The sequence below is a fragment of the Prunus persica genome, chromosome G2, assembly GCF_000346465.2.
Source record: "Prunus persica cultivar Lovell chromosome G2, Prunus_persica_NCBIv2, whole genome shotgun sequence".
Taxonomy (NCBI): domain Eukaryota; kingdom Viridiplantae; phylum Streptophyta; class Magnoliopsida; order Rosales; family Rosaceae; genus Prunus; species Prunus persica.
The window spans coordinates 26,051,375-26,076,343 of record NC_034010.1 but is presented as its reverse complement, the minus strand read 5'-3'; the positions used below and the strand labels follow the sequence as shown (position 1 = coordinate 26,076,343).

The window sequence follows — 24,969 nt, the reverse complement described above, 5'->3', positions numbered from 1 at the left end:
TTTTCTTTTCCCTTTTTTTTTTTTTGCCAATATAATAATTCTCTTTGCCTCCTTTGGATTGGAATAAGATACTTTATTATTTATATACTAGTATTTCTTTCCATTAAATTTTCACATGGCAATAATATTCTCTCAACAAAATAAAAAAAATAAAAAGAAAAAAAAGAAAAAAAAATCTTCTTACATACACAACACAAGGAATCCATTCATAAAAGTTTCTCTTTGTCTATCATTTGTATGTAAGAAGGGTACTTCCATTAGTTTGAGAAAACAACTTTGTTTCAACCTTTGATGCATGACGATCTTATATATATAGTCAACCCACTTTACACCTTAAAATGCAGTTGCAGAAACTCGGTTGCAACGGGAATAACACTAATTCATTATCTTCGATCAATAATATTATGTCACGTGAAAAAATTATCATACGTGTCATAATATTATTTTAATCAAGAATAATAAAATAGTATTATTCTCGTTTTATACAAGTGTTTCTCCTGCAAGTCGGTTTTTGCATGGGAAACTGTCCTCCAATATTCCTATCTATAACAAGAAGTATATTGTATATCAAACACTAATTTCAAGATAAAAGGGACCCTTTGTATTGTAAGCCGTCCATGCTTTTTTTGCCTATCTAATGATTTTAGCTGAGCATTAATCTGAGGCCTAGAGATCTGCTAGGGTTGGGGGTATATTATTGACAGCTGTCTTGGTACCCTAGCTAGGAACTCTATTTTTCTAATTAGGAGCCATACAATTTCTAGGACAGGCTTTATTCTCAGCTTGAGATGTTTCCAAGTATTGTAACGTTTCTTTTGTGTACGTTTAGGAGAAGTTGTGTGAATTAGAAGCAGTCGATGTATGTATGTAGATGCCAATATTCTAGTAAAGGGCGACAGACAGATGCCTCTGAATCAAGTCACATGAATTACCAAATCTTGCAGATGCAAATAAGATAATCTAGTCTCTGCTCTGTGGTGTCCTGAAAAGGGAAAGCCTCTTGGATTGTTATATTTCTTTTACTCAGTTTTTAAAGTTAATCTGTTTTTTTTTTCGTCATAAACCACTGAAATTACAAAAGAAAGAGAAAAAGGAAAAAGATTGAAGTTATAATCCTGGGCTTGTTTGAAATTTTTTGGGCCTCCAACCATTTGAGTTTGGCATCATCTCTCTCAAAATTTGTTCGTGATAAGAAGTTCTTTCACCTACTATTCATGTGCAGGGAAATAACTTCTTCTGAATCTGGTGCAAATGGTCAAAGCTTGGTTGGTTTGATCAAGGTCTAAAATATCGAGAGTTTTGAAAATATCGGTTGTGCAAAAATATGGATATATCAATGGAAATATTGATGTCGGTAGAAATTAAATAAAAACTACGGAAATTATGAGTAACATTAAAATTAACTTGCAGAAAGTTTAAAGACGTTATAAATGTTGCACGTTGTAGCTCATGATCACAAACTCATCTGCAACACGTTGAATAAGTTTCAGCAGGAGGAAGTGAATTGAAGGGGTTCGAGTCCCCTTGTGCGTGTGTGCAAACTTCATTATCTACTGCTATATATATATAAAGCAAAACACAAATAATGGTAAAACATTCAAAATATCATAAAATTAAGTTAACATAGCCCAAAAGCTCTTGGTTGGTTTGATCACCGGCTACCTGTATCCGAGATTTCTTTTCATTCATCAGCCTCAATTTTACTCCAATTACTTATATAATATTGTTTTCGAGTTATTTAAATTTATATATTTGTGCCTATATTTTTCACTTTCAGAATTTGGGATATGCTATTATATATATCATCTCATCTTTGATTTAAAGCCCCTAGTTGATGAATACTTTGTTTATTTTCTTCATGTGGAAACATTGAATTAATTTTTGGTGTGGATGGATGCACAATTGATTTTAGTATCTCTCATGATGATCGTGTAACCCTCACACTCAAAAATTTATCCAAATTACTTGTTCTGAATCTAATAGTATATTATGTTTTCGATTGCTAGCTATGTAACCTTAACACACACCATGAGTGGTGGATTTAATCTGAAATTCAATAGCGAGGCATGGACCTACTGGATGATTGAACATTTACGTAAGCATACAAAATACGAAATTTTGAGTTTTGCTCTCATTGCTTCATTAATTTTAATTTTTAATTATTTTTATAAAAACACATGGCTATGTTAATTTCGTCCCAAGTATATTTGGTTTTTATATAATTGCTTCCGAATCCCGATGATTTGGTTTGGTTTCTTGGCGAACAGCGACTGAGAGAGAGAGAGAGAGAGTATGTGGGTGGTGGGATTCGCACAAACGTGAAGGGGTACATTAAGAAACGCGTCACTTTGGCTGTGGATGACAATAGTATTGAGGATGAGAAACCACAAGCTGCTGCTGCTGCTGCTGGTTGCGTGGATACGAAACTACAACAGCAAGAGCTATCTTCTTTGTTTCCAGAATCTAGCAGCACGACTTCACTTGGGCCCAGTAGCTCTGCAGTATCATATGTATGTGTTTTTATGTCATGTCCCACCCTGTGTTAATATTCTCTTGATGATATTGTGTTTGAGTTTTGGCTACTTTTCTCAGAAGATGCCACACTCACCAAATTTGTTCGCTAAAATAAGAAAACAAGATCAATCCATTTACTAAATTATTGCGGACTTTCGAACTTTGGGGTTCTCCTCCTAGCGCCAACTTCTTATTCTTAGGTGCCTGTGTGGATTATGGACGGCAGAGCTTAGAAACAATGTGCCTCTTGCTTGCCTACAAGATCAAATATCCAGAGAACTTTTTTCTTCTCAGAGGAAAGCAGGAATGTGGTTCTACCAATCGCATCTATGGCTTTTATGACGAGTGTAAGCCGTGATTTAACGTGAGACTTTGGAAAGCCTTCATCGACAATACACTTTATTTCGAAGTAGGATTATGTACTGCGCTTCTTGTGTTGTTGTGATTGTCCACAAGGATATCGTTTTGGTTATAAAGCTCAAGGGTTTTGGGTTTAGGAAAATTAAAAAATGACATAGTTTTAGATTTAATCACAATATAAAGAATAAAAAACAGACATGATCAAATCTATTTAGTTTTAGATTTAATCACAATATAAAGAATAAAAAACAGACATGATCAAATCTATTTATTTCCATACACATTTGCATAATTCGAGTGGTAAAAATCTCTTGTTATTGTACCGGTTAGCTTGTAACTCTTATAGATTAGTGATATTTCTCTTTTCAATGTTCGAAATTTGAATAAACCATCTTCGATCTTCAATATTCATAAAAATAAAAATAAAAATCTTTTGCTATTGTACAAGAAATCAAAATCAAGTTGCACTTAATGTTTTGTCAACCGGGTATAGCCTAGTGGAAAATAGTCTTAACTTGTAGACTAGTGGTCTCAAGCTCGAACCCTAAGACACTTTGATAGTGTGTGTGAGAAACCCTCATCCATTTATAATTTAAACTATCACTTATACTAAATTTCTTTTATGTCAACATTCTAAACCCGTACTTGGGTCAAGATGACAAAAAAAGGACTAAAATAATAAAATTCAATAGGGACCATCCAAGAAAGTTAATAATTTAATATTTTTCCATAGAAATATGTTGAAATTATTATTTTCTACAAAGTGCCTCATTTTCCTATAGCACCTTTCTTTTGTTGTTCCGAGAATCCCTTCCCTATATAGATATAGTACCTTTAAAAATGCGTGATTTGAGTAACAAACCAAGAAAAATATGAACAAACAAGTCAAATACAGAAAGAAAACCACCACCATCTTTAAAATGTCAATGCCAAAGACGTTTTTGATCAAAAAGGAAGAAATAAGTTTTTGTTCCAAAACGACGTAGCTGGGTTAACCCAAAACCAAAACCTAACCAAACTCATCCAAATTTGGATGGGCTTAGAATTTAAGCCCATTCTCTCTCTCCAACCAAACCAGATAACAATCAAATTGTTCAGATCAGCGGAAGAGGATTACGACGTCGTCTGCCCTACTCATTCTTTTCATTTCAGATATTATAGGCTCCTCCGTCACATAGGAGTTGCAGCCGTCTCTTCCATCTTCAATGTTTTGACGCTTTCTTCTCCCCAATTAAAAAACCCACTATTTTATTCTCATATTTTCCAGTTCGCTTTACCTTTTCCGTCTCCCACTCTTTTTCCAGAGAAAATTACTTTTATTTTTATAAAATATATTCACTGAGAAAATTGACCCACCAAACCAAAAGCCAAATTCGAAGCGCAAATACAAGACAGAGAGAGCCTCCGTAGACATAACAGCTCAGACAGAAAGAAGAGAGACCCTTTTTCTCGAATTCCGATTTCTAGGGTTTCTTCTTTTGTAGCTGACGGGAAATCTGAGCCGTTCAAACGAGGATCTGAAAATCGAATCGAATGGCCTCGCAAGGGCAGGGAGCGATTGACCCTGCCGTACTCGATGACATAATCAGACGGCTCACGGAGGTCCGATTAGCCCGGCCGGGAAAGCAGGTTCAGCTCTCGGAGTCTGAGATCAAACAGCTTTGTGTTGCTTCCAGAGAAATCTTTCTTCAGCAGCCCAATTTGCTCGAGCTGGAAGCCCCAATCAAAATCTGCGGTACCGTATTTGCATACCCACATACATTGATGCAGCTAATTTATCAAACTATTTTATTTTCTAAATTTTGAGTCGCAACAGATTGGATTGACTTTTTTCCCCTTCTGGGGTTTTGCATGTTTGTATATGTATACATATATATTCTAATGGGTTCCCTTTCCTTGCATGCCTGATATGAAATTGCCTATCGGAAAGATGGTGAAAGCACAGGGTTGAAGTTCTTTGTGGTTGAGATTATAGTTTAAGAGTACCCATTTGCATTTTTTTTTTCCATTTCAGAGTTTTACTTTGAAAGGGAGAACATAAAAAATGCTGCACAAGTAGCTTAGAAAATCAGCTATGTGTGGCAAGCTACATTACTAAATAATATATGTTTTGTGAATATACTGTTTTATTTTTTGTTATAGATGTTCTCCCTCTTCAATGTTATGGTTGTAATCGTTGTGAGTAGATTGTGGCTTATTGATGATGTTATATGTTCTTTTGTGTATTTTGTCTTTATAATCGTTTGTCCAATTCAATTGAAATCCTTGATGTGCCTGGTTGTATGTCATGTGAAAATAATGGTGGTTTCTACCTTCACTTGGGGAAATAAAGGCTATAATGGTTCATTCAATGTCGTTTGGATTGAAAATAATTGGGGAATTATCTAATCTTGATTAGTCATTGAGAATACGATATGTTAAAAAGCATAGTGGAACTTGGAAGGGAGGGTGGATGGGGCTGTACACGTGTTTTTCCCCTTTTTCATTTCGCAGGGAAGGGGTGAGGAGGGCCTGATGAAGTATGAGATAGTTAAAGATCACTTCACCCATTAACCTATCGATTTATGGATTTCCTATGAAATCATGGTAAAACATTTGACTCAGACAATTTGAACCGGAATTTCTTGTCATGTTTTGTTTTGCAACATCACAAGGATTTCAGAAAAATATTTGCCACGTAGATTTTTACTCTGTTGAGTTACGAGTAGGTAAATCAGTCCAAATCTTTGAGAGTTGTGGATATTTAGAAAGAAAAAAAATTGTAGGTATTATCTCTAGATAAAGTGGCTATGTTGATCTTTGCAGCTCATGGCAATGGTTGTTTCGAAGTCATTTCACTTTAGTCTGACCTGAACTTTCCTTTTTATTTCCAGGTGACATCCATGGGCAATACAGTGACCTATTAAGGCTCTTTGAATATGGTGGTTTCCCTCCTAGTGCAAATTATCTTTTCTTAGGCGACTATGTGGATCGTGGCAAACAGAGTTTAGAAACAATCTGCCTCTTGCTTGCCTATAAAATTAAATATCCAGAGAACTTCTTTCTGCTAAGAGGGAATCATGAATGTGCCTCTATTAATCGTATATATGGATTCTATGATGAGTGCAAGCGGCGATTTAATGTGAGACTTTGGAAATCCTTCACCGACAGCTTTAACTGCCTTCCTGTGGCTGCACTTATAGATGACAAAATATTATGCATGCATGGTGGTCTTTCCCCTGATTTGACAAACTTGGATCAGATCAGAAACTTACCTCGTCCAACTGCTGTTCCTGATACTGGCTTGCTTTGTGATTTGCTCTGGTCAGATCCTGGTAGAGATGTTAAGGGATGGGGAATGAATGACAGAGGAGTCTCATATACATTTGGCCCCGATAAGGTGGCAGAGTTCTTAATGAAGCATGATTTGGACCTTGTTTGTCGTGCCCATCAGGTTATTGACTTTCCTTCTCCTCCCCCTTTCATTCTGTTCAAGCCACTGCTACACATTTTGGAACTGAAACAAATTTTCTTTTGTCCAGGTTGTGGAGGATGGTTATGAATTCTTTGCCGACAGGCAACTTGTTACAATTTTTTCAGCCCCCAACTACTGTGGTGAGTTTGACAATGCTGGTGCAATGATGAGTGTAGATGAGAACTTAATGTGCTCTTTCCAGATTCTTAAGCCAGCCGAGAAAAAAACAAAGTTCATGATGTCAACAAAAATGTGATGATTGCAATACCACTGCTCCAGTCTTGAACCAGGTCAGCTGATTATTGTTGCAGTTTGTTCCTTTGGTATTAATCATGTCCATGGGTCCACTAGCTATGTGTATGTTTGTGCACTCGCATCATGTTGTCTATGCTATTACTTTGGGTTGTTTTGCATTTGTGTAAGTGCATGTGCAGTCATATGTGGATGTTATTACTTATTATGCATATTGGCTTGCTAGCTTCATATGTGTGTGTATCATGCTGTCTCTGTTATTGCTTTAATTCTGTTATTCTTCAGCATGTGTATAAATAAGTGTGCATGCATATGTGAATGTTATTACCTATCATATGTGACTGTTATTTTACTCTGTAATTTTAAGTTCCATTGATTTCCTATATCGTCTTCAAGAAACTATAGATATGTTTTTCTTGTTTCCTAGCTGTCTTTCAAGCATTTTGGACCACTTTTCTTGGAAAAATGAATACTATAAGGAGTCCCACACTTTTAAGTTGTAACTTGTTTGATTCAACCTTAGAAATTAAGTATACCTCAGTAGTTTTTATGTTACTTGCTGATCCACATTTTGTATTTTGACGTGTATTGTTGCTTGAATTGCTGAAGATGCACTTTTTGAGTCGAGCAAATTGAGGCATGGGAAAGGAAAAGTTATTGAAGCTGGTCTTTTAGTACATAATTCTGTGAAAGGATCAATGTTATCTCATAAACACAAGGCAACTGCATGTATTTTTGGCCTCCTCTTAGTGAAGGCCAATCAGTCCAATCTCATACCCAAAAGCCTTTTTAACTATTTATGAACCATGTGCTCGTAAAAAGATCCTGTAGTTCGGGTGTTGTGCTTTCTTCCCTGTGGTTATGCAATTCTTTGTAGATTTGACTTGTTTTATCATGTGTTCATGAATTGCAATGCTAGTCTCATTGTGCTATTTGCTACTCAACTATTGGTGGCCATTTTCCTCTTCTTTTTCACTTTTATTTTTATATCTATTTTTCCTCGTGCAGACATTTTTTCCCTTTTTTTGTTGGGCAACTTGGCTGAAAATGAAGGTTGCCAGCCTCAGAACTTTCCTCTATCTCTAGTAGATCCCCCGAGTACGGTGCTTCAAGCTGGGGAGGGGCTATAGAAGCTGGGTGTCGGGACAAATATTCTGGAGTCGCTTGAGGCAGAAGAATTTTATGTTTCCTCGTTCACCTTTCTCTGTAATGCTTTATTCTGCGACATTTGTGTACATATATTGGTCTGGCAACTCATTGTTGTGCTTTCCATTGAGGCCAACAGAAATGGCCGCATTTCACTCCCTAAAGAAGTCTTCAGTTTTCTCAGATTATTAGTAATATTACTCATTGGTGTTGAGCTTATTTTGGTGTTAAGAGATGGTCTCAACTGTTATTAGTGGCTATATGTTGCTTCTTATTATGGGGATCATGGCTTCGTGTTTCTGTCCTGCTGCTAACCATTTATGATTGCTGCTGTTTCCAATCTTAAAAGCAATTTGAAGAAGACAGATATGGCCAATTTGTGGCCAACAATTTGCCAATATCCTCTCCAAAAAAGAGGAATTTGAATGAGCAAATAGTTGCTTGTAGAAATGTGAAAATGGTGGAAATGCTTGATCTGGGTTTGATTCTGCAATACATAATCCGTATTTTTTGTTGTTGAGGATACATAATCCGTATGAAGCTGCCTAGTTTCGTTTGTATGCAAAAGCCAAGTTCACATCTGCTGTGGTTCGCTGAAATTTGAATTTTTTTTACGCCTTATTGGTCATAAAACTCAATGCCTTAAATCAGGGATGAAATGTAAAGTCCGATCTTAGTTCGAGGAATCATTGCTGCATTTTAACCTTAAAAAATATACTTTAAACTCTTGTTTTATACCCTCTCCGAAAAAAAAATTCCTTTCAAAGAAAAAAGGAAAAGATAAATAAATAATTATGGGCTCATGGCCCGCCCACTTATTACCTCTCTTTCTCATTTAAATTTCGCCCTCGTTTTCGATTTCAGTAGGGTTTTTCATTTCAAAAACCCAAATTTTTTTAAAAAAATAAGAAGGTGAACAAATAAATAAAGATAAAAACTAACTCTTCCATTTCATAATTTCTTCGACCTCACTCTCCAAAATCCCGACAATCCAATCACTGGATTTTCCGGGAAATTGGATGTGGAGTTAGGTATAGCTTCTCATTAAGAGATAATAGAAAAAAGAAGGAAAGAAAAACCAAATCGGGAAAGTTGGGGGAGAAAGAGGGAGAATGAATATGAATTCAGGTTTGGATCCATCGATGGCGTTACTGGCAGCAAGTGGAGGTGACACTGTCAAGCTCTTTGATGTCTCGGTCAAGTCCGGCGATCCCTGCGTTTTGAGCTACACTCCTTCTCCTGGCTCCCATGTCAATTCGCTTAAGTGGAACCACACCAGTCAGTCACTAACTTCTCTCTTTCTCTCTCTCTCAATGGGATGATGGGTTATGGATTTCATAGTGTTGGTTTTGATTTTTGTTATCTGTGTTTGTAAGAATTGAATATTATCAAGGTTTTTGTAGATGAGAAAGTTTTGGGTGAAAATAATCATAAAGTTCTGTTTTTTTTAAATAAAAAAATCCTGCATTTGTTTTGTTAATCAATGTGGGTTGGTAATTTTTCAGATTTGGTGGTGGCTAGTGCTGGAGATGATAAGAAGATATCCTTGTGGAATAAGAATGGGAAGAGCATGGGCACCATTCCAATGGCTGGAACCGACAGTGGAGACAACATTGAGGTAATTCAATCACAATTATATAATTCAAATAGACATGGTGTGTTAAAATGGTGTGACAGTGGAGACAATAGTACTTGAAAGACTGGGTTGGTTTAGTAGTTGATGTTCTGCTGGTTGAACTATTTATGCAGGAGTCTATATTGGCTCTCAGCTTCAGTAACAAGGTTTCTAGATACATATGTTCTGGTGGAAGTGGTCAGGTTGTAAGAATATGGGATTTGCAAAGAAAGCGCTGTATTAAATGGTTGAGGGGTCATTCTAGTACAATTACGGGTGCAATGTACAATTGCAAAGATGAGCACTTAGCTTCCATTAGTGTCGATGGGGATTTAATACTTCACAACCTTACATCTGGTGCAAGGACTGCTGAACTCAAGGACCCTAATGGACAGGTTGTCTTCTCATTGCATCTTTCCGCTGATTATTACCCTCGTCTTTGTGGCTTTGAGTCCCTGGTTTCTGAGCTAATTGGTTATTTGCTGGTTTTTAAGACCAGGTACTAAGAGTGCTTGACTATTCCCGGATTAGCCGACACCTTTTGGTGACAGCAGGTGATGATGGGTCTGCACATTTGTGGGACACAACCGGTCGTAGCCCAAAGGTTTGCAGTATGTTAATGAATCTCTCTACATGTTTATTCCAAAAACAAAAACAAAAAAAAGTACCAACATCAATGCTTTACTGAGTTTTCTTGGTCTTTTGGGTTTACATTTCCATTTGGGTCAATGAAAATTAAAAGTGTGTTCCCAGTTTATTTATATATGGAAAACGGCTTTCTTTTTGGTGATAGAAACAGTCATATTTGAAGTAGAGAGAATTTTCATTCTGTATTTTGTCCAATTGTTCCTTCTTCCCAAACCCAAAGGAAGCATTGATCTTGTTCTTTGATAACATTAGCTGTCAAATTTACCCTTTGACAAACTTCCTGTATTTCTTTCCTACTGATTCTTGTTTCTCTTAGTTTTTCATTTTGTGTTTGTAACTAAACTGGTTTTTCTTCATTTCTTTCCTTTTCAAACTTTTTTTATGCAGGTTTCTTGGTTGAAGCAGCATTCTGCGCCAACTGCTGGTATCAGTTTCTCACCATCTAATGACAAGGTCTGATAAGTACACCTTAACTTTACATATTGCAGTCCATAATGTTTCCTTTCGGGTCGGTTCCTTGGCCGAGGGGGTTCCTTTTTTTTATTTCTTGATTCTGATTGATTGCCGGCTCGAACCACTACGTTTAAGATGAAGGCTATTTTATCATTTTCTATGAAATAGTGAAGCTTTCTAAGGGTCCGAATGTCCGGAGAGAGATTAAGCATTGTGATATGGAAAATATTTTCCTCTTGACAGATGATTGCTACTGTTGGGCTTGATAAGAAGTTGTATACTTACGACTCAGGGTCTAGACGACATTCATCTTGTATTTCCTATGAGGCACCTTTCTCTTCATTGGCATTTAGAGATGATGGCTGGGTACTGGCAGCTGGAACAAGCAGTGGTCGTGTGGTGTTCTATGATGTCCGTGGTAAACCAGAACCTTTCACCGTTCTTCGTGCTTATAGTAGTTCAGAGGTCTCTCTCTCTCTCTCTCTCTCTCTCTCTCTCTCTCTCTCTCTCTCTCTCTCTCTCTCTCTCCTTTTTGTGGTCCTCCCCATCACTTTCTGATGCATAGTGTTGGCGCGTCCTCATACAGAACACATTCTTGTTTGCTTGCATTAGGCTCAGAAGATCCCTGCATAATCAGGGCACTGTTCCTTGAACAGCAGCTTAATAGATTAATAAACTAAAGTGTTTTATCTCTGAAACATGCGAATTTTGGAGAAACTTGTGTTGTCTCTAAAAGTTTTGGCAATTTGTTTTCTAGCATTTTCATTTAACACTATGCTGTTGTTAGTTTGTCATCACTAAGGATCAAGATGCCTTACCATTAGGGTTAGGGGCATATATATTGTCTCTATGTCCTGATTCGAACTCTCTACCAACCCTGGTTAGGTGGATTTATCACAAGGATGTTCTCATAGGGACACACAATAGTTCGTTAGCTTTTAACTAGCAGTCTACATGAATGACATGGTTCTGTTGAGCCCAAAGATTTCAACTTTTTCTTGTATCAAAATTCTTCTTAACTCTCTTTGTACTAATCACTTACAGTATTCATCAGGCTGTTACAAGTCTATGCTGGCAAAGGTCAAAACCTGTCCTTGTAAACGAAAGCAATTGTACTGTCGAGACCGCTCTTTTAGGAGATGCTGTTGAAGATTCAATACTTATGCCTGACCCGCTTCCTTCTGTGACCTCATCAAGCCTTCCTCTATCTATGGGAGTATCTAGTTCTCGAAATCCAGGCCGTTCAAGTTTATCTGCGGAGACATCTTCAGTTACAGCAGCTGGCAGTGGATTTACTTCAAGCACACTTCATGTATCTACTGCAGAGGAGACACCACATCGAGGCCATTTATGGCCAGGTGGAACATTGTCTAGATTGCATGCTCCTCGATCTACTTATAACTTCAAGGATGATATGGAGGTGTTCTCCCCTCTTGTGGATGTCCATCCAATCACACCTACACTTGACAAGCTGTGGGATGATCATGACAGATCAAAGAAGGACCATTTGCTTGCAGATAAGAAGCCTTCCTCACTTTTGTTTCCTTCTTCCAGTAGGAGATTCCCTTTTGCAGAGGATGGGGCCAGTGATCATCCAATATTTGACTGGAAGCCCAGCTCAAGTTCTAAACAGGTCTCACCTATCCAAATCTTTAGCTTTCTTGGATGAATGCATAATGCAAATATTCATATTTTGAACTATAATGAGCACCTTTGGTGCAGGATGACACATTGTTCTGAATGATGATTTTGCTTTATTCCTTGGTGCAGGATGACACCAAATCGTCGTTTGCACTACTAGAATCAACTCCTGCTCCATCTTCCAAGAGTGAAGACTCATCCATCACCCCTCCAGAAGCTTGGGGTGGTGAGAGATTATCCGATAAGTATACTCACCTGCGTCAGCCAATCACTTTTCCATCTCGCTTTGGGATGTCAGCTCAGACGTCAGGATCAATTTTATCTGGATTACCGGATATGTCCTTAACAGCAAGTCTTACTAGTATTAGCTCTTCTGCAAATTTAGGCTCAAGTTATCCGAACTTGCGCACGAAAGATGTGTCTTCCAATCAGGAGACTTCATTAGGATTTCCAGAACACATTTCCTCGAGTGCGATGCCTATGTCCCCTGGTAACAAAGGCATCATGGGGCACCTTGATTCACCAACATCTTTGGCCCTGCCTCGGAGATTCTCTACTTATGCAGAGAGGATAAGCACTACATCTTCCTACAATGACAGAACATCCCTTGCAGTTGGTTCACCAAAAACAAAGAAAACAGGAGCTGAAGGCAGAGAAGAACTGTTGAATAGCTTGTTGTCAAAGTCAGATTCATCAACTGCCACAGAATCAGGGATTCTTCCAGCAATGAATGTATGGATAACATGCTTATTAGATAAGTAATTATCTGTTTTTTTTTTTTGGTCGGATAGATAATTGATTGTCGGGTTTGCATTTAAATAGGCTATTTCAAAAAAAAAAAAAAAAGAAAACAACATAGAGCAGGAAAGATTATTTTAGTGCTTTGGCATGGTACATGCTTTCGCTTTTTGTGTTCTTAGTAACAAATGGGGTCCCACTTGAAATGAGTGCTTTTGATTTTATGCTGCCATTCAAATTGGAAACCAGTAATAGAATCCATTAGGAGAAGCTATCACAGTCGTTTGTCATGCTGCCTTTTTATATTGATACTAGATTATCATAGTTTACTGAACGACAATAATTGTGACAGGGTGGAAGTTCGCATCTCCAAAATATGCCTCAACAAGATCCACAGCAGGGAAATTCCTTTACATTTCAGATTTTTCAACGTACTCTGGAAGAAACTCTTGATTCTTTTCAGAAATCCATACACGAAGATATGAGGAACCTTCATATAGAAATTTTAAGACAATTTCATATGCAAGAGGTATGCAACTGCTATCTTGTTCTCTTTTTGTTTTCGTTTAGTTCCTCATTCATTTTCTGGAAACCATTACACAGATGGAAACATCAAATGTGATGAGTGCAATTCTGGAAAACCAAGCTGAGCTGATGAGAGAAGTTAAGTCTCTCCGGAAAGAAAACCAGCAGCTCCGGCAATTGCTTTGAGCACCGGTGAAGATTGTATTATTGTTTCAATTTTTATTTTTGTGGATTTGGAATATGTATGTTGTTTCTGTTTTATAATTTGCTCTTCATCAGTGGGCTTTTGTTCTATAGGTAGACTAGAATTGCTTCTCTCAGCCGGTGGGGTGGGGATAAAAGAAAAAAGGTAGAAATGCAAAGTGTTTTAGGAAGTAGTGTTTGTGAACATGTACAGATGTGAACATTTCATGCTAATGAATGAAAGCTTTGATTTCGGTGAACAATCACGAGTACGATGTTTCTGCTATTATGCAGTTTTTTTTTTCTCTTTTTCCTTTTCTTCCCTGTGGTGTTCAAGCTGCTTTGTCTACCTGATTTCTCTTTGAACTCCGTGCTCGCCCACAAAATCTCTTAGATATGAGTGCAGGATCATATTGGAGTCGAAACATGTACAGGATCATAGTCCCAACTTACAATCGAGTGCTGCAACATTGACCTTGTTTACCCTGTTTTCAGTCATTTTATGGAGGTTTTCAAACATTTGCAACAGATATTTGGGAACCACTTGCATTCATGGTTTGGGAATTTGTTGTACGTTATGAGAGCATTCTAAGGGGTGTATAGTTAAAATGATTTGCTTCTAAAGAACAACATTGAATTTGCAGACTTATTGTCTTTTATTCAAGAAATCTGTCGACAAAGAATTGAAAAGTGAATGACCGTAATAAGGTGGTGGGGTTTAACCGATATAAGGGCGTGGAAATAGCCCCTCTCAAACAAAATGCCGCGTAAATTTAAGTCACTATTCTTTGATTCAACTGTACGCACCCAACTTGAATCTGCAGCATTTCAGAACACACAGCATGTAGTAGAATAGAAGAATAGAAGCCCGTCAGCATTTAACCACGGTGGAGTTAGAATGGTCCCACGGCTTTTCCCCATGACTTGATGAATACCAGAACATGTTGCAGTTAGAAGGACGTGCAAATAGGGGGCTTCAGCTTGGTACTACGCCTCACTTCTTGATTAATTTCAACACATCACCGATGAGATGTAAAGAACCAGTTACGAGGACCTGATAAGTACACCAGAAATATTTGAATTCGGGAAGCAGGAGTAAGATTTATACATTTCAAGGTCACCAAAAATCTTATATGATCATAAAAAACAAATGCAGAGCATTACCTGAAAACGAACAGACTGACTTTTTCGGACACTGTCCCTGAGCCATTTTATAGCTGACGGGAGAGAGGGGAAGACTGCACTATTTTCACAACTTCTGACAGCCATTTCCGTATCATCTGTTAGTTCTTCAAAAACAGCGCCTGTGCTCTTCTCATCACCTCCTGCTAAAGTTAAAAAAGAGAAACACTTCAGAATGAGAAATACAAAGAACCTTCAGTGCACCCCAGAATTATGATCCATGTACATTTTGATTGAAAACCAAGGTAGAAGAGAATAACTTAATTGACATTTTATGTTATAACTCACTTACCTTTGTCACCCAGCATTAGGTTTTCCCAAACTCTTTGAAGCGCGAACTGCCATGACAAATCAACTTGAGAATCAGTCGCAGGTAAGGAATGCGAACCCACCTTGTTATACACTGATGTGTTTGGTACAAATAGAGCCTTCTTGAAGTAGACACCTAAGATATCAACCAAATTGCCATAAATTCCTTTGAAAATAGAAACTGCATTTACAGAAACTTGATTGAAAATCCAATCAACAATTAAGGTTCTGACACCAATCAAGAGTAAAATTATCCATACTCTAAGTTCATCACCAATAAACTCATTGCAGATCTAAATTCCATGCACTTTATCATTTTTACGTACTAATAATTCTTAATCTATAAATTCATTTTAGATCTTTAATGTTTACTGGATGGTAATATTTATCTACAAAAATTGAGGAAATCGCATCAAATAATGCTTCTTGATGCTCACCATGACTAGCACATGTTTTCATCAGGTTCGGAAGAAGCAACTGAGGATCCCTCACTGACATACAATTAAACAGCAGTATCTGCAAGTATTTTTCAAGAATTTTTCTCAGTAATAGCAAGAAGAAAATGAAGCATCTCCAAGGCTTAATTTTTAATACTATAATATAAAAAAACACATTTGACTATTTATAAAAAAAAATTGATCTTCCCAGTGTTCATGTCAACTCAGGATGCAAGGCTATTAATTCTAAACCAAATATAAATTGAAAATTTCGATACATGATGAAGTCTCCTGATCCAATCATAAAATCATCATGCACCCTATAAAGCACAAAATTGAGCAAGAAAGTGGATACAAATACCTAGCAAAAAAAGGAATTGAATGCCCATCGACTAAGTGATGATCAAGAGTTTTGTGCTCTACCTGTGTTGAATTCTTCCTGGATTTTCCATCAGGTTTCCTCTGTACCAAATCATGTGATGATCTGGAAGCATCCAGTGGCTGACAACTCAAGATTTTTTCCTGGGAGTCACCCTTAATGGAAAGAGAAAACCATCTTGCGCATATTTCCATGCTTTCTGGGCTATGGGCACCATCCAAATAGAACACAAGATCTTCAGGGCTTTCATTGTTATCGGGGACAATTTGAGCCCGTCCTTGTAAACTGACTGTAGCAGTTAGTCCTTTTATGAACTGCTCTGGCAGAGAGGTCTATTCCATCCGAATAATTATATAAATCAATCAACATTAAAATCAAGAATGAAAAGAAGAACTGATCACTCATAGAACTTACAGTATGTTCTGGGTATGGGACTTCAAGATGACCTGTCCTCTGAAGCCACGTAGAGGACAGTGCAATAGCGAGACCAGCATTAACATATTGGTGCTCCCCTTCAAGCCCAAGTTTGAAGCCATTCAGCAAATTGGCATCCAAAGGTCGTACCAGTTGAAGAGGTACCTGGAACCAGCATGATTTTCTAAGCTCATTGAAGGAGGTGTACTGTTGTTTTCCATTTGGCTCAAAACAAAGTAACAGATTCAATAATGAATTAAAAACAGCTAAATTTGACTTGTCACAGTTTAACTCCTTAAACGGTTGAGGATATTGTTTCCTTGATATTGTAGCAAAAGATGTTACATAAATCCTTAGAATATGGCCAAACCCTAGTACAAGAACGGCATCTCTCAATTACAGAAAGGCCTCAAGTTCCTTCCAACATGGTAATTATGACTTAGCAACTTTGCAGTCATTAATGAACCTAAATTTAGAATCCTAGGACTTCTGATAAACAATTCTATTAAACAGTATCAGTAGGTTTGCAAAACAACGCAAGTTGAGACTTAAGCAGCCGAGGACACTTATCGCTTAAACATATCAAACTTTTAATATGGAACCATGGGAAACTAAATCAATGAAGGGTAACATCTTGCAACCTACATTCAACTCAGAAGCCTTCTCTTCCAGTACACACATTGCTTCATCAGGTTGGGGCACAGTCAAGGCAGGAACCCCAGGCTGAAGTGAAAGAAAAATAAAAATGGACACAGTAATGGAAGTGAGTGTAAGTTCTGTCAAACATATTGCCAGTCATCATATGCTTTCAGGAAATGTAATTGTAAGGAGAACCTTGAAGATTCCAGCCTTCTCCCCAGCAATTGCTCCCAGAGTATTTCCTATGTATAGTATCCAGCAAAGAAAAGAAAAGCAATCATGCGTGTTAGACATAACTAATTTCAGAGCGGTGATGCGTGCTAGACATACATGTATGGGGAAATGTTCTCTTGTGGATATCTGCTATGACATGTTGTCAAACAGACAATTTGGGCCACACATGCAAACAAGAATCCCCTTAATTAATAGTCCAAATTGACAGTTCGATAGCATAACATACCAAACTATTAGGCAAGAGAGCATTTTCCAACATATATTATATTTATCATGATTATAGCATCCAATAGATAATTGTGTCACATTGCAAATGCAGAAAACATTTGCATATGTTTCTTTATAATTGTATCTTCAATTAAATGTATCAATTACTCACATGTAATTACGTAGGTTTGAGAAGGAGAAAACTAACCAAGAATCTCCATGTGGTCATATCCAAGGGAAGATACACCACAAACAACAGGTGCCTTAACCTGAAATGTTAAGGCATCTACACTTAGTTATTTCCAAAGTAACTGAATTAATGGAATTTGTACTCAAATACCATTACACATACCACATTTGTTGCATCATACTTTCCACCTAACCCAACCTCCAAGATAGCAACATCTACCTGCATGGAAGATTAAATTAAAAGCAATATTTCTGATTCACCATTGATATCAAGAACAGTTCGGACAGGAAGGATTATACATGAAAGCAACTAAAAAGATACGTATCAAACCTCTTCTGCAGCAAATATCTTGAAGGCAAGCAAGGCAAGGAAGCGAAAGTAGGAAGGCATTGGTATACCATCACTAGCTTTTTCCTGCATTTGAGATACACACACTTTGAGATAACCATCATGATTAAACAATTTAGGCAAAAACATTGAAAGAAAAAAGTTTGGGATAGAAGATAAGACAACATTTTACATTGATCAATATATAGTAGCATGAAAACGTGCTAATTCAAAAATATAAACACAGGCATAGAAAGGTTAAAAAGACGTCCAACAAAGATAACATGAATCAAACATGGATTACCTTTAGTCTCTCAAAACACCACCAGAAATATGCTAAAAATTTCTCTTCGCTGATGTCCACACTGTACCATCCAACGAGAACAAGAAAATTTAATCAAGGACAAATCTAGAAGGCAACAGACAGAATAAAAATTCACTATGCTCTGTACTAAAGAACAAAAAGCACTAGATACTTTAGCAGTTCCAAAACTTGCAAAAGCACGCAAACATGAAATGGAACAGATGAACAATGACTTGATAACTACAACAACCAAGCAACTTCTTCAAAAATTATAGCTTTATTTGAATTTCAAAGAAAAACGATAGTGCAAAGAAACACATAAAATGATAATGATAATACATAAAATTCACTTGTTAACATGGAAGTTATATAATATTACATGCATGCCAATATGAAACTCACCCATCCAAACGAAATCTTTCTCGAACATCAATGAGATGAGGAGATGTGAAAAGTCCTGTGCGAAAGCCACAATGGCGTAATATTGATTCTGTGAAGGTGCAGGTAGATCCCTATTGCAACGCCCAAAAAGAAAAAAGGCATAATGAGTCCCATATCATACAGCAATAAGTGACTAAGCCAGTCTAAGTACAGAACCACACTACAAAGAGATGCTCTGTGAAAGATAAATTAAGAACTGAAAACAGGAAAACAGAATTTGTACAAAAAAAAATTGCTATCTTGGTTTAATCAGTTAAAAGAAAAATTCGAAGAGCATGGTAGAAAAACTGGAGAGTGACCAAAACAAAAACTTTGCTACTGTGGTGAGATTGACACACAAAGCAAGAGTTGGTTCACTTTCTCGTACCAAAGTAAAATTATTTGGGTTCTCTAAGAAAATAAATAAATAAATAACAAGAAGATGCAACATGAGTACCTTTCCTTTGGTGCCAGCCACATGAATAATCTTCAACTGTGAAATTGGCTCGTCTAACTCCAATATCTACACAAATTGAATTTTTGGTTCCATTTGCCATTAATTTACTTGTAGATATCAGTTCAAATATGAAAGTATGTAATTTGGGAAGTAAAGAAAATTACTTTGAGATAGTCAGATAGCAGTTCGAAGCAGTCCCCGTTGTTGCTCGTATCGGCACGACTGCGTTTTGTGATTAAAGAGGACAAAGCATCCAATGCCTCTTCATAAGGAGTTGGTTTCGAAGAGCCATCGCCACCTTCAAAAGTCAGACATGCATAATTTAATACCACTAACAGAAGCATGAACAGCAACAAACGGAAAGGAGAAGAAGAAGGAGATGGTGGGTTGTGTTGTATTTACCTTCTCCCATGGCGACTTGGGTTGGTTTAGATCTGAATCAAATCGAAAGTTACATATATTAAGGGTGGGTATTATGCAGAACAAGATTATGGGATTGGGGTTGAAAGGTGGAAAACTAAGGAAGTAAGGAACAAGACATGGTGATGACGAGCGACCGAAACAAACCACTTCGCAGTGCGTTGGATTCTTCCGACTGTCTTAGTCGCGGGTTTTTTTTTTTTTTTTTTTGTTTACCTGCCGTTAGATCCCATCCAACGGCAAATAATGATTCAAACCTTAATTAATAAAAACACTGTCCAAATTTCAGTTATACCATAAAAAAAAACAATTAATGACTCTCAATCTATTTTTAGGATCTTTTCGATTGGAAAGGAGGATAAGAGTATTTCTAACCGATATGTCAAAAGTGATATTTAACGTCTAGAAATAACATCTCTCATCACTCCAACTGAATTGTCAAAGATGATGTAGAATGAAGACTGGAAGTTCAGCTATTACTTTTGACATCCCAAAAGTAAGATGTCATATGAATATTTTTTTTCTTTTTTATCTTGAAATATTTGACTGTTATAATAATTATTTATTTGACATATTGGGTGGAGTGTAAAACTGTATAAATGTTAAATTGCCACATTAGTCATCAAATTTAAATTTGATGTTTGGTAATTGACATCTCCCTTGGAGATGCTCTAATATGCTAAACTCACACAAACTAAATGAATACTAGAATTCAAACTCACAACCTTACTTGAAGAAACAATTACTCTAAATCACTATATTAATAAATTTTTGCAATGTCTCGATCTTAAACATAAAGAAGTTTTGTCAAGGCATTGTTTAATTTTATGTATAAATTCTCTTATGTGTACCACGAAACTAGATAATTTTTGTTTCGTTACTTATGAAAAGAAATGAGCAAACCAAATGGGAGACTAAATAAATAGTTTGATTTAGTTATTTGAGACGTTATCAAACCATTCCGAATCATAATATTACATTGTGCCTCTCGAATCCCATCCATCAATTGTGAAAGGCTTGTCCCTCAACCCAAGTTCCCAACCGTATCAAGCGGTGAGTAGAATCTCAATCGGTTAAAATTACATACATACATATACTCTCTAAACAAACTGACAAAATTCATTCCATCATCCAACAGCGATTAGAATCTCTAAGCCGATTCTCTCCGCACGTATCTGATGGTGTGCCGTCTCAACCACAGCTGATACATCAACGTATGAAACGAATCCAACGGCTGCGGTGTCTCATTCCACACAAAATGCCGACTCGCAGTCACGCCCAACCCCTTCATTTTCTCATGCCGGTCCCCGCACGTGCGAGCCAGCACACGCTTTAGTTCCCCAACCCCTCTACGTTCCACGAATACCGCGATCTCCTGCCACCTCAGCACGTCCGAGAACGGCAGGTCCTGGATCGGACGGTCAGTAACCACCGCGGGCACACACCCGAAACGCAACGCCTCGCCGATACCCGAAACATCGCCTCCTCCATACTCGAACAAACAGAACTTACTGCTGGCGATTCTCTCCGCATAAGAATTCAGATCCGACGGTTCGGATTCGATCAGAAACTCCGGGTCGCTGCTCAATTCGTTGACCAACGTTGACTCCTTTAGCCAATTGAACCTGGCATAGCCCAAAAACCTCGTCGTTTTGTTTGTTGGTGCGTGAGAGCTCGCGAGCGGAGGGAGGGAAATGTCCTTGTGAGGTATGAACTTACCGGCCGGCGTCGGAAAGCACGAGATCTGGATCGAGTTTTTCTTGAGCTCAACGAGATTTCGGTCCGATTCGTACCCGATACCCGCACAGGACAGGTAAAAATGGTCAGCTCCGAGGGTGCGGTTCCAGTAGGGAAGATCATTGCGAAGGCCTCTGATGAGACGCGCGATGGAGCGCGTGGAGAGATCGGAAGGGAAGGGGACGAAGAAGAGCTGGGCTTGCTCAGCGTCTTGAGTGACGAAGACGCTATCTTGGAGAGTCAGAGTGGTGTAGAAGAGGGACTGAGATGGAGAGTTGAAGGTGAAGGGCGTGTTAGGGTTGTAGATGAAGATTTTGAAAGATTTGAGCATGTTTTGGTAGTTTGGGAAGATTGTGGTGGGTGAGAGGTATGGGGAAGGGAGATGGGGTTTGGAGTGAGTGGTGAGGAAGGTGAAGAGAGAGAAGTAGAGGAGGAGGAGGAAAATGGTGGTGAGTGACATTTTTGGAAAACCAAACGAGGCCTTAATTGGACTGAACTTGAGTTGAAACCTCACTCTGTATCCCTAGTTTTTTGGTTTAGAAATGCAGAAGGTAATGCGAGAGGTTGAAGACGAAGCCTAACTGCCAAAATGCCCGACGAAGCAGGGTAAAGTGCTGGCAAGGGTGTATCTTCTTCAATTATTTTATGATTTGTAACAAAGACTGATTGAAACAATAAGATTTAGGCCAGTTTGGGTTTGCTTGTCACTTTTTTAAAAAAAAATTGATTCTGTTGTGTTTTGAAAATAATTAATTGTAAAGTAAAGCAGCTCTATGTTTGGTAAATAATATTTTTAAAATGTTGTTAGTACAAAAAGCAGTGTCAAAACCGTTTAGTAAATTTTAATATAAAATTGTTGTAATTGTGAATAATGACTAAAATAGACATGATGTTAAAAGTGTTATGTACTAATCATCTGGTTGTAGTGGTAGTGATGGAGTAGAGGTAGCGGTGGTGATGAAGGTGGAGTTAGTGGTACCACCACCACCTCTACGACGCTGCACAGTGCCCAGGAGCCCACGTGTAAAATTGTATAGCCGTGCGGCTATACTGTTTTAATAAATTTTAAAAACTGAGTATAGCCATGCGGTTGTACGATTTTTTAATTTAAAAAAAAGGACCCTCGCGATTAGGCACTACGTGTCAAAACAAGTCTATTTTTAAAAATAATAATAAAAACAAGGAGTATAGCGGGATAGCTATACTATTTGTTACTCTAACCTAATTTAAGATGTATTGTTAATCGGGTATAGTCCCATGGGAAGAGGTTTTGACTTGCAGATAAGTAATCTTATGTTTGAATCTCCATGACACATTGATAGTGTGTGTTTGAGAAACCTCCTCATCTTATAGTTTAGGCTATTACTTGTATTGTAAATAAATAAAATATGCAAAACATATTTATACAACCCTATTTCTAGACAAAGCGTTCTAATCTAATATACAAAATATATTCAAACAACCCCATATATTTTGTCAAAGTGTTTTTCTAAGTTCATACATAATATAGAGGGAGATTGATCAAACTCGGGTGCAAGAGGACGAGCATACTATCTGACCAACTAGCATAATTCATATTTAAATACAATCATATATCACTAAAATATAAAAATACAATAACAAGAAGAGTTTTTTTATTTAAACCCCGCACTTCTCTTTGTTCACCCCAACTTCTAATTCAAATTTTTTAAATTTCTAAGAAAATCATATCTTCCTAAACTACCCCTAAATACACACCAAGCAGAATATATATACATATATATATATATATAACTAATCAACCTCACACCTCACACCCCGCTATCTTGCCTCTCACTCCCCGCTATCTTGCCCCTCACTACTCTAAGTTCACCTCAACCTTATAATTACAACAATTCTTTAATCACAACATCCTCAATAATTCTGTTGGAGGAGTCCCAAACCAAGAAATGATCTCACATTACATACCTCAATTGACGACCCACAAGCCACTATTTGCATACCGTATTTAGGGTTTGTGAAGAGAATATGAGAGTGTAGTAGGTTTCTTAGATTGGAGGAGAAGAGTAATCTGACAATAGGGTGTAAATGAGTTTGTGTTTTTCTAAAACTTAATATGAAGAGTGATGGGGTGTGTGTATAGATGTACTAGGGTTAAATATCTAGTTGAATGACTTTTTTTTGTCTTTTTGCACAATAATAAAACTTAAAAGCTTAATGATTTAAGTATTATAGTGAACAAAGAAAAGTATGAGGTTTAAATAAAAAATTCTAACAAGAATCAAAGCATAATGGAAGTTGTGTTGTAAAGTGAGAGATGAAGCCCACATGAAAGATGTATTAGTCAAAAGCTTAATGATGATGTTGGAAGCTTAGTCAAAAACTTAATGATGATGTTGGAAGCTTAATGATAATGTTGGGTAATGAAGCCATCAAATTTGCCTATAAGAGAGTAACAGATTTGAGTCCATGACCAACAAGAGAGAGAGAGATCAAAGACAACAGTAAGACACTAACCTGAATAAGTCACTTTAAAGAATATTTTAAACGTATAATCGCACGGCTATACGCTTTAAAAATAAAAATATAAGCAAATTAAAAAATGTATAGCCGCTCAGTCGTACTATTTAAAAAATAATAATAATAAACACTATAGTATAGCCGCCCGGCTTTACTCTGTCAAATTTTAAAAAAAAGTATAGCCCCTCTTCCCTCCTTTTCATTTCATTTCATTTTTTGGATCGTCTTCTTCCCTCCGTCTTCTTCCCTTAAATCTCTCTCGTCGGCCACAGATTTCACCCCTAAAAAAGAAAAAGGGAAACAAGAACTCAGGTAATTCTGAACTTCGATATAAATATAAGAAATTTGGGAATAGATGATATTCCATTGTGTGTGTATATATATATATCAAAATATACAGTATACAGTCCCATATAAATGTTCAACGATTCCCAATATCAATTAATTATAGGAATAAAGCATATGCCAAAGGTACAATGATTTCTACGATGTAAAGGGTAAATCCCACGACCTGACCACCCCATCCTCACCCATAGCCCCCGCCCCCACCCGCCCCCACCCTCTCATTCTATTTGACGACTGCCTGCCAAGTACCTAAGCAAAAAACAAACAACACAGAGTGCTCTCCCTGCCAACGTATCAATAATCCTATTGACACACTGTCCAACCTCATTTGGGTGGGCCTCTAATGGGCTGCCACGTCGGCAGGCCCAAGGATAGAAGTCGGTGGCTGTTCTCCTACAAAAGGGACTCTCCCCTTGTTGGAGAGGGACCCTAAAAATAGACAAGGAGCCAAGAAAAGAAAGTGCTCTCGGCAACTCTCTCTCATTTCATCTAGATCTCTCTCTTCTCCCATTTGTAAAGGCTCTAGCCTATCCCTATGTAATCTCTACACATATATATACAAATACAACAATCAGTGGATGTAGCCTGATTTCTTTTGGTTGTCATTCCCTTTAACATGCAAATAAAAAAAATATATGTAAATTACATATCCAATAATGTACATATGAAAAATATAAATATAAATATATTCCTATAAAAATATAGGTATATTATTTACCCAAAAAAATTAACAAAACAGGTCAATTATTTTGTAATTGAAATTTCCATACATTTTTTATAAATTAAAAATAAGTACACAATAATTTATAGAAAATAGGTACATTATTTAGAAGGAAAAAAAAAGAGTTCATTATACTAGGTAAATTCTTTTACTAGGTATACATTATTAGAGAAAAAAAAAAGGTTCATTATATTAGGTAAATTGTTTTACTAGGTACAT

The 24,969-nt window shown here is 37.2% G+C and overlaps 4 protein-coding genes across 5 annotated transcripts; 2 read left to right on the top strand and 2 right to left on the bottom strand.

Moving 5' to 3' along the window:
* On the top strand, positions 3,853-8,012 carry LOC18786800 (serine/threonine-protein phosphatase PP1 isozyme 4). The gene is made up of 4 exons (XM_007218640.2): positions 3,853-4,609; positions 5,748-6,307; positions 6,396-6,618; positions 7,589-8,012. The coding sequence occupies exons 1-3, from the start codon at positions 4,408-4,410 to the stop codon at positions 6,582-6,584; spliced, it is 951 nt and encodes a 316-aa protein (XP_007218702.1). The 5' UTR covers positions 3,853-4,407; the 3' UTR covers positions 6,585-6,618; positions 7,589-8,012.
* LOC18787144 (protein NEDD1) lies at positions 8,105-13,791 on the top strand. The gene is made up of 10 exons (XM_007220190.2): positions 8,105-9,004; positions 9,232-9,344; positions 9,476-9,736; positions 9,841-9,945; positions 10,377-10,442; positions 10,686-10,907; positions 11,497-12,075; positions 12,213-12,815; positions 13,174-13,350; positions 13,425-13,791. Exons 1-10 carry the CDS (start codon positions 8,839-8,841, stop codon positions 13,530-13,532), a joined length of 2,400 nt encoding a protein of 799 aa, XP_007220252.2. The 5' UTR covers positions 8,105-8,838; the 3' UTR covers positions 13,533-13,791.
* On the bottom strand, positions 14,126-19,738 carry LOC18785368 (folylpolyglutamate synthase). Of its 2 annotated transcripts, none has more exons than XM_020557504.1 (16): positions 19,431-19,738; positions 19,193-19,326; positions 19,029-19,094; positions 18,554-18,663; positions 18,152-18,212; positions 17,851-17,934; positions 17,683-17,739; positions 17,539-17,599; positions 17,085-17,131; positions 16,896-16,973; positions 16,251-16,415; positions 15,881-16,168; positions 15,458-15,536; positions 15,004-15,156; positions 14,694-14,857; positions 14,126-14,583 (listed from the first exon to the last, which is right to left on the bottom strand). In XM_020557504.1, the coding sequence occupies exons 1-16, from the start codon at positions 19,438-19,440 to the stop codon at positions 14,524-14,526; spliced, it is 1,617 nt and encodes a 538-aa protein (XP_020413093.1). In that variant the 5' UTR covers positions 19,441-19,738; the 3' UTR covers positions 14,126-14,523. The 2 variants fall into 2 exon arrangements, with proteins under 2 accessions (XP_020413093.1, XP_020413094.1); XM_020557505.1 differs by having other exon boundaries at positions 14,162-14,583; positions 14,694-14,854; positions 19,431-19,735.
* LOC109947460 (probable glycosyltransferase At5g25310) lies at positions 20,364-22,007 on the bottom strand. The gene has a single exon (XM_020557506.1). It carries the CDS (start codon positions 21,643-21,645, stop codon positions 20,599-20,601), a length of 1,047 nt encoding a protein of 348 aa, XP_020413095.1. The 5' UTR covers positions 21,646-22,007; the 3' UTR covers positions 20,364-20,598.

Excerpts from the sequence above, each read along its gene's own strand:
- LOC109947460 (XM_020557506.1), bottom strand. The coding sequence starts at position 21,645 with ATGTCACTCACCACCATTTTCCTCCTCCTCCTCTACTTCTCTCTCTTC.
- LOC18786800 (XM_007218640.2), top strand. The coding sequence starts at position 4,408 with ATGGCCTCGCAAGGGCAGGGAGCGATTGACCCTGCCGTACTCGATGAC. Across the intron at positions 4,610-5,747 it reads AGCCCCAATCAAAATCTGCG|GTGACATCCATGGGCAATAC; the intron begins GTACCGTATTTG and ends TTTTATTTCCAG. Across the intron at positions 6,308-6,395 it reads TTGTTTGTCGTGCCCATCAG|GTTGTGGAGGATGGTTATGA; the intron begins GTTATTGACTTT and ends TCTTTTGTCCAG.
- LOC18785368 (XM_020557504.1), bottom strand. Across the intron at positions 15,157-15,457 it reads GAAAACATGTGCTAGTCATG|GTGTCTACTTCAAGAAGGCT; the intron begins GTGAGCATCAAG and ends TTGATATCTTAG. Across the intron at positions 14,858-15,003 it reads CCTAATGCTGGGTGACAAAG|CAGGAGGTGATGAGAAGAGC; the intron begins GTAAGTGAGTTA and ends TTTTAACTTTAG.
- LOC18787144 (XM_007220190.2), top strand. The coding sequence starts at position 8,839 with ATGAATATGAATTCAGGTTTGGATCCATCGATGGCGTTACTGGCAGCA. Across the intron at positions 9,737-9,840 it reads TCAAGGACCCTAATGGACAG|GTACTAAGAGTGCTTGACTA; the intron begins GTTGTCTTCTCA and ends TTTTAAGACCAG. Across the intron at positions 13,351-13,424 it reads GACAATTTCATATGCAAGAG|ATGGAAACATCAAATGTGAT; the intron begins GTATGCAACTGC and ends ACCATTACACAG.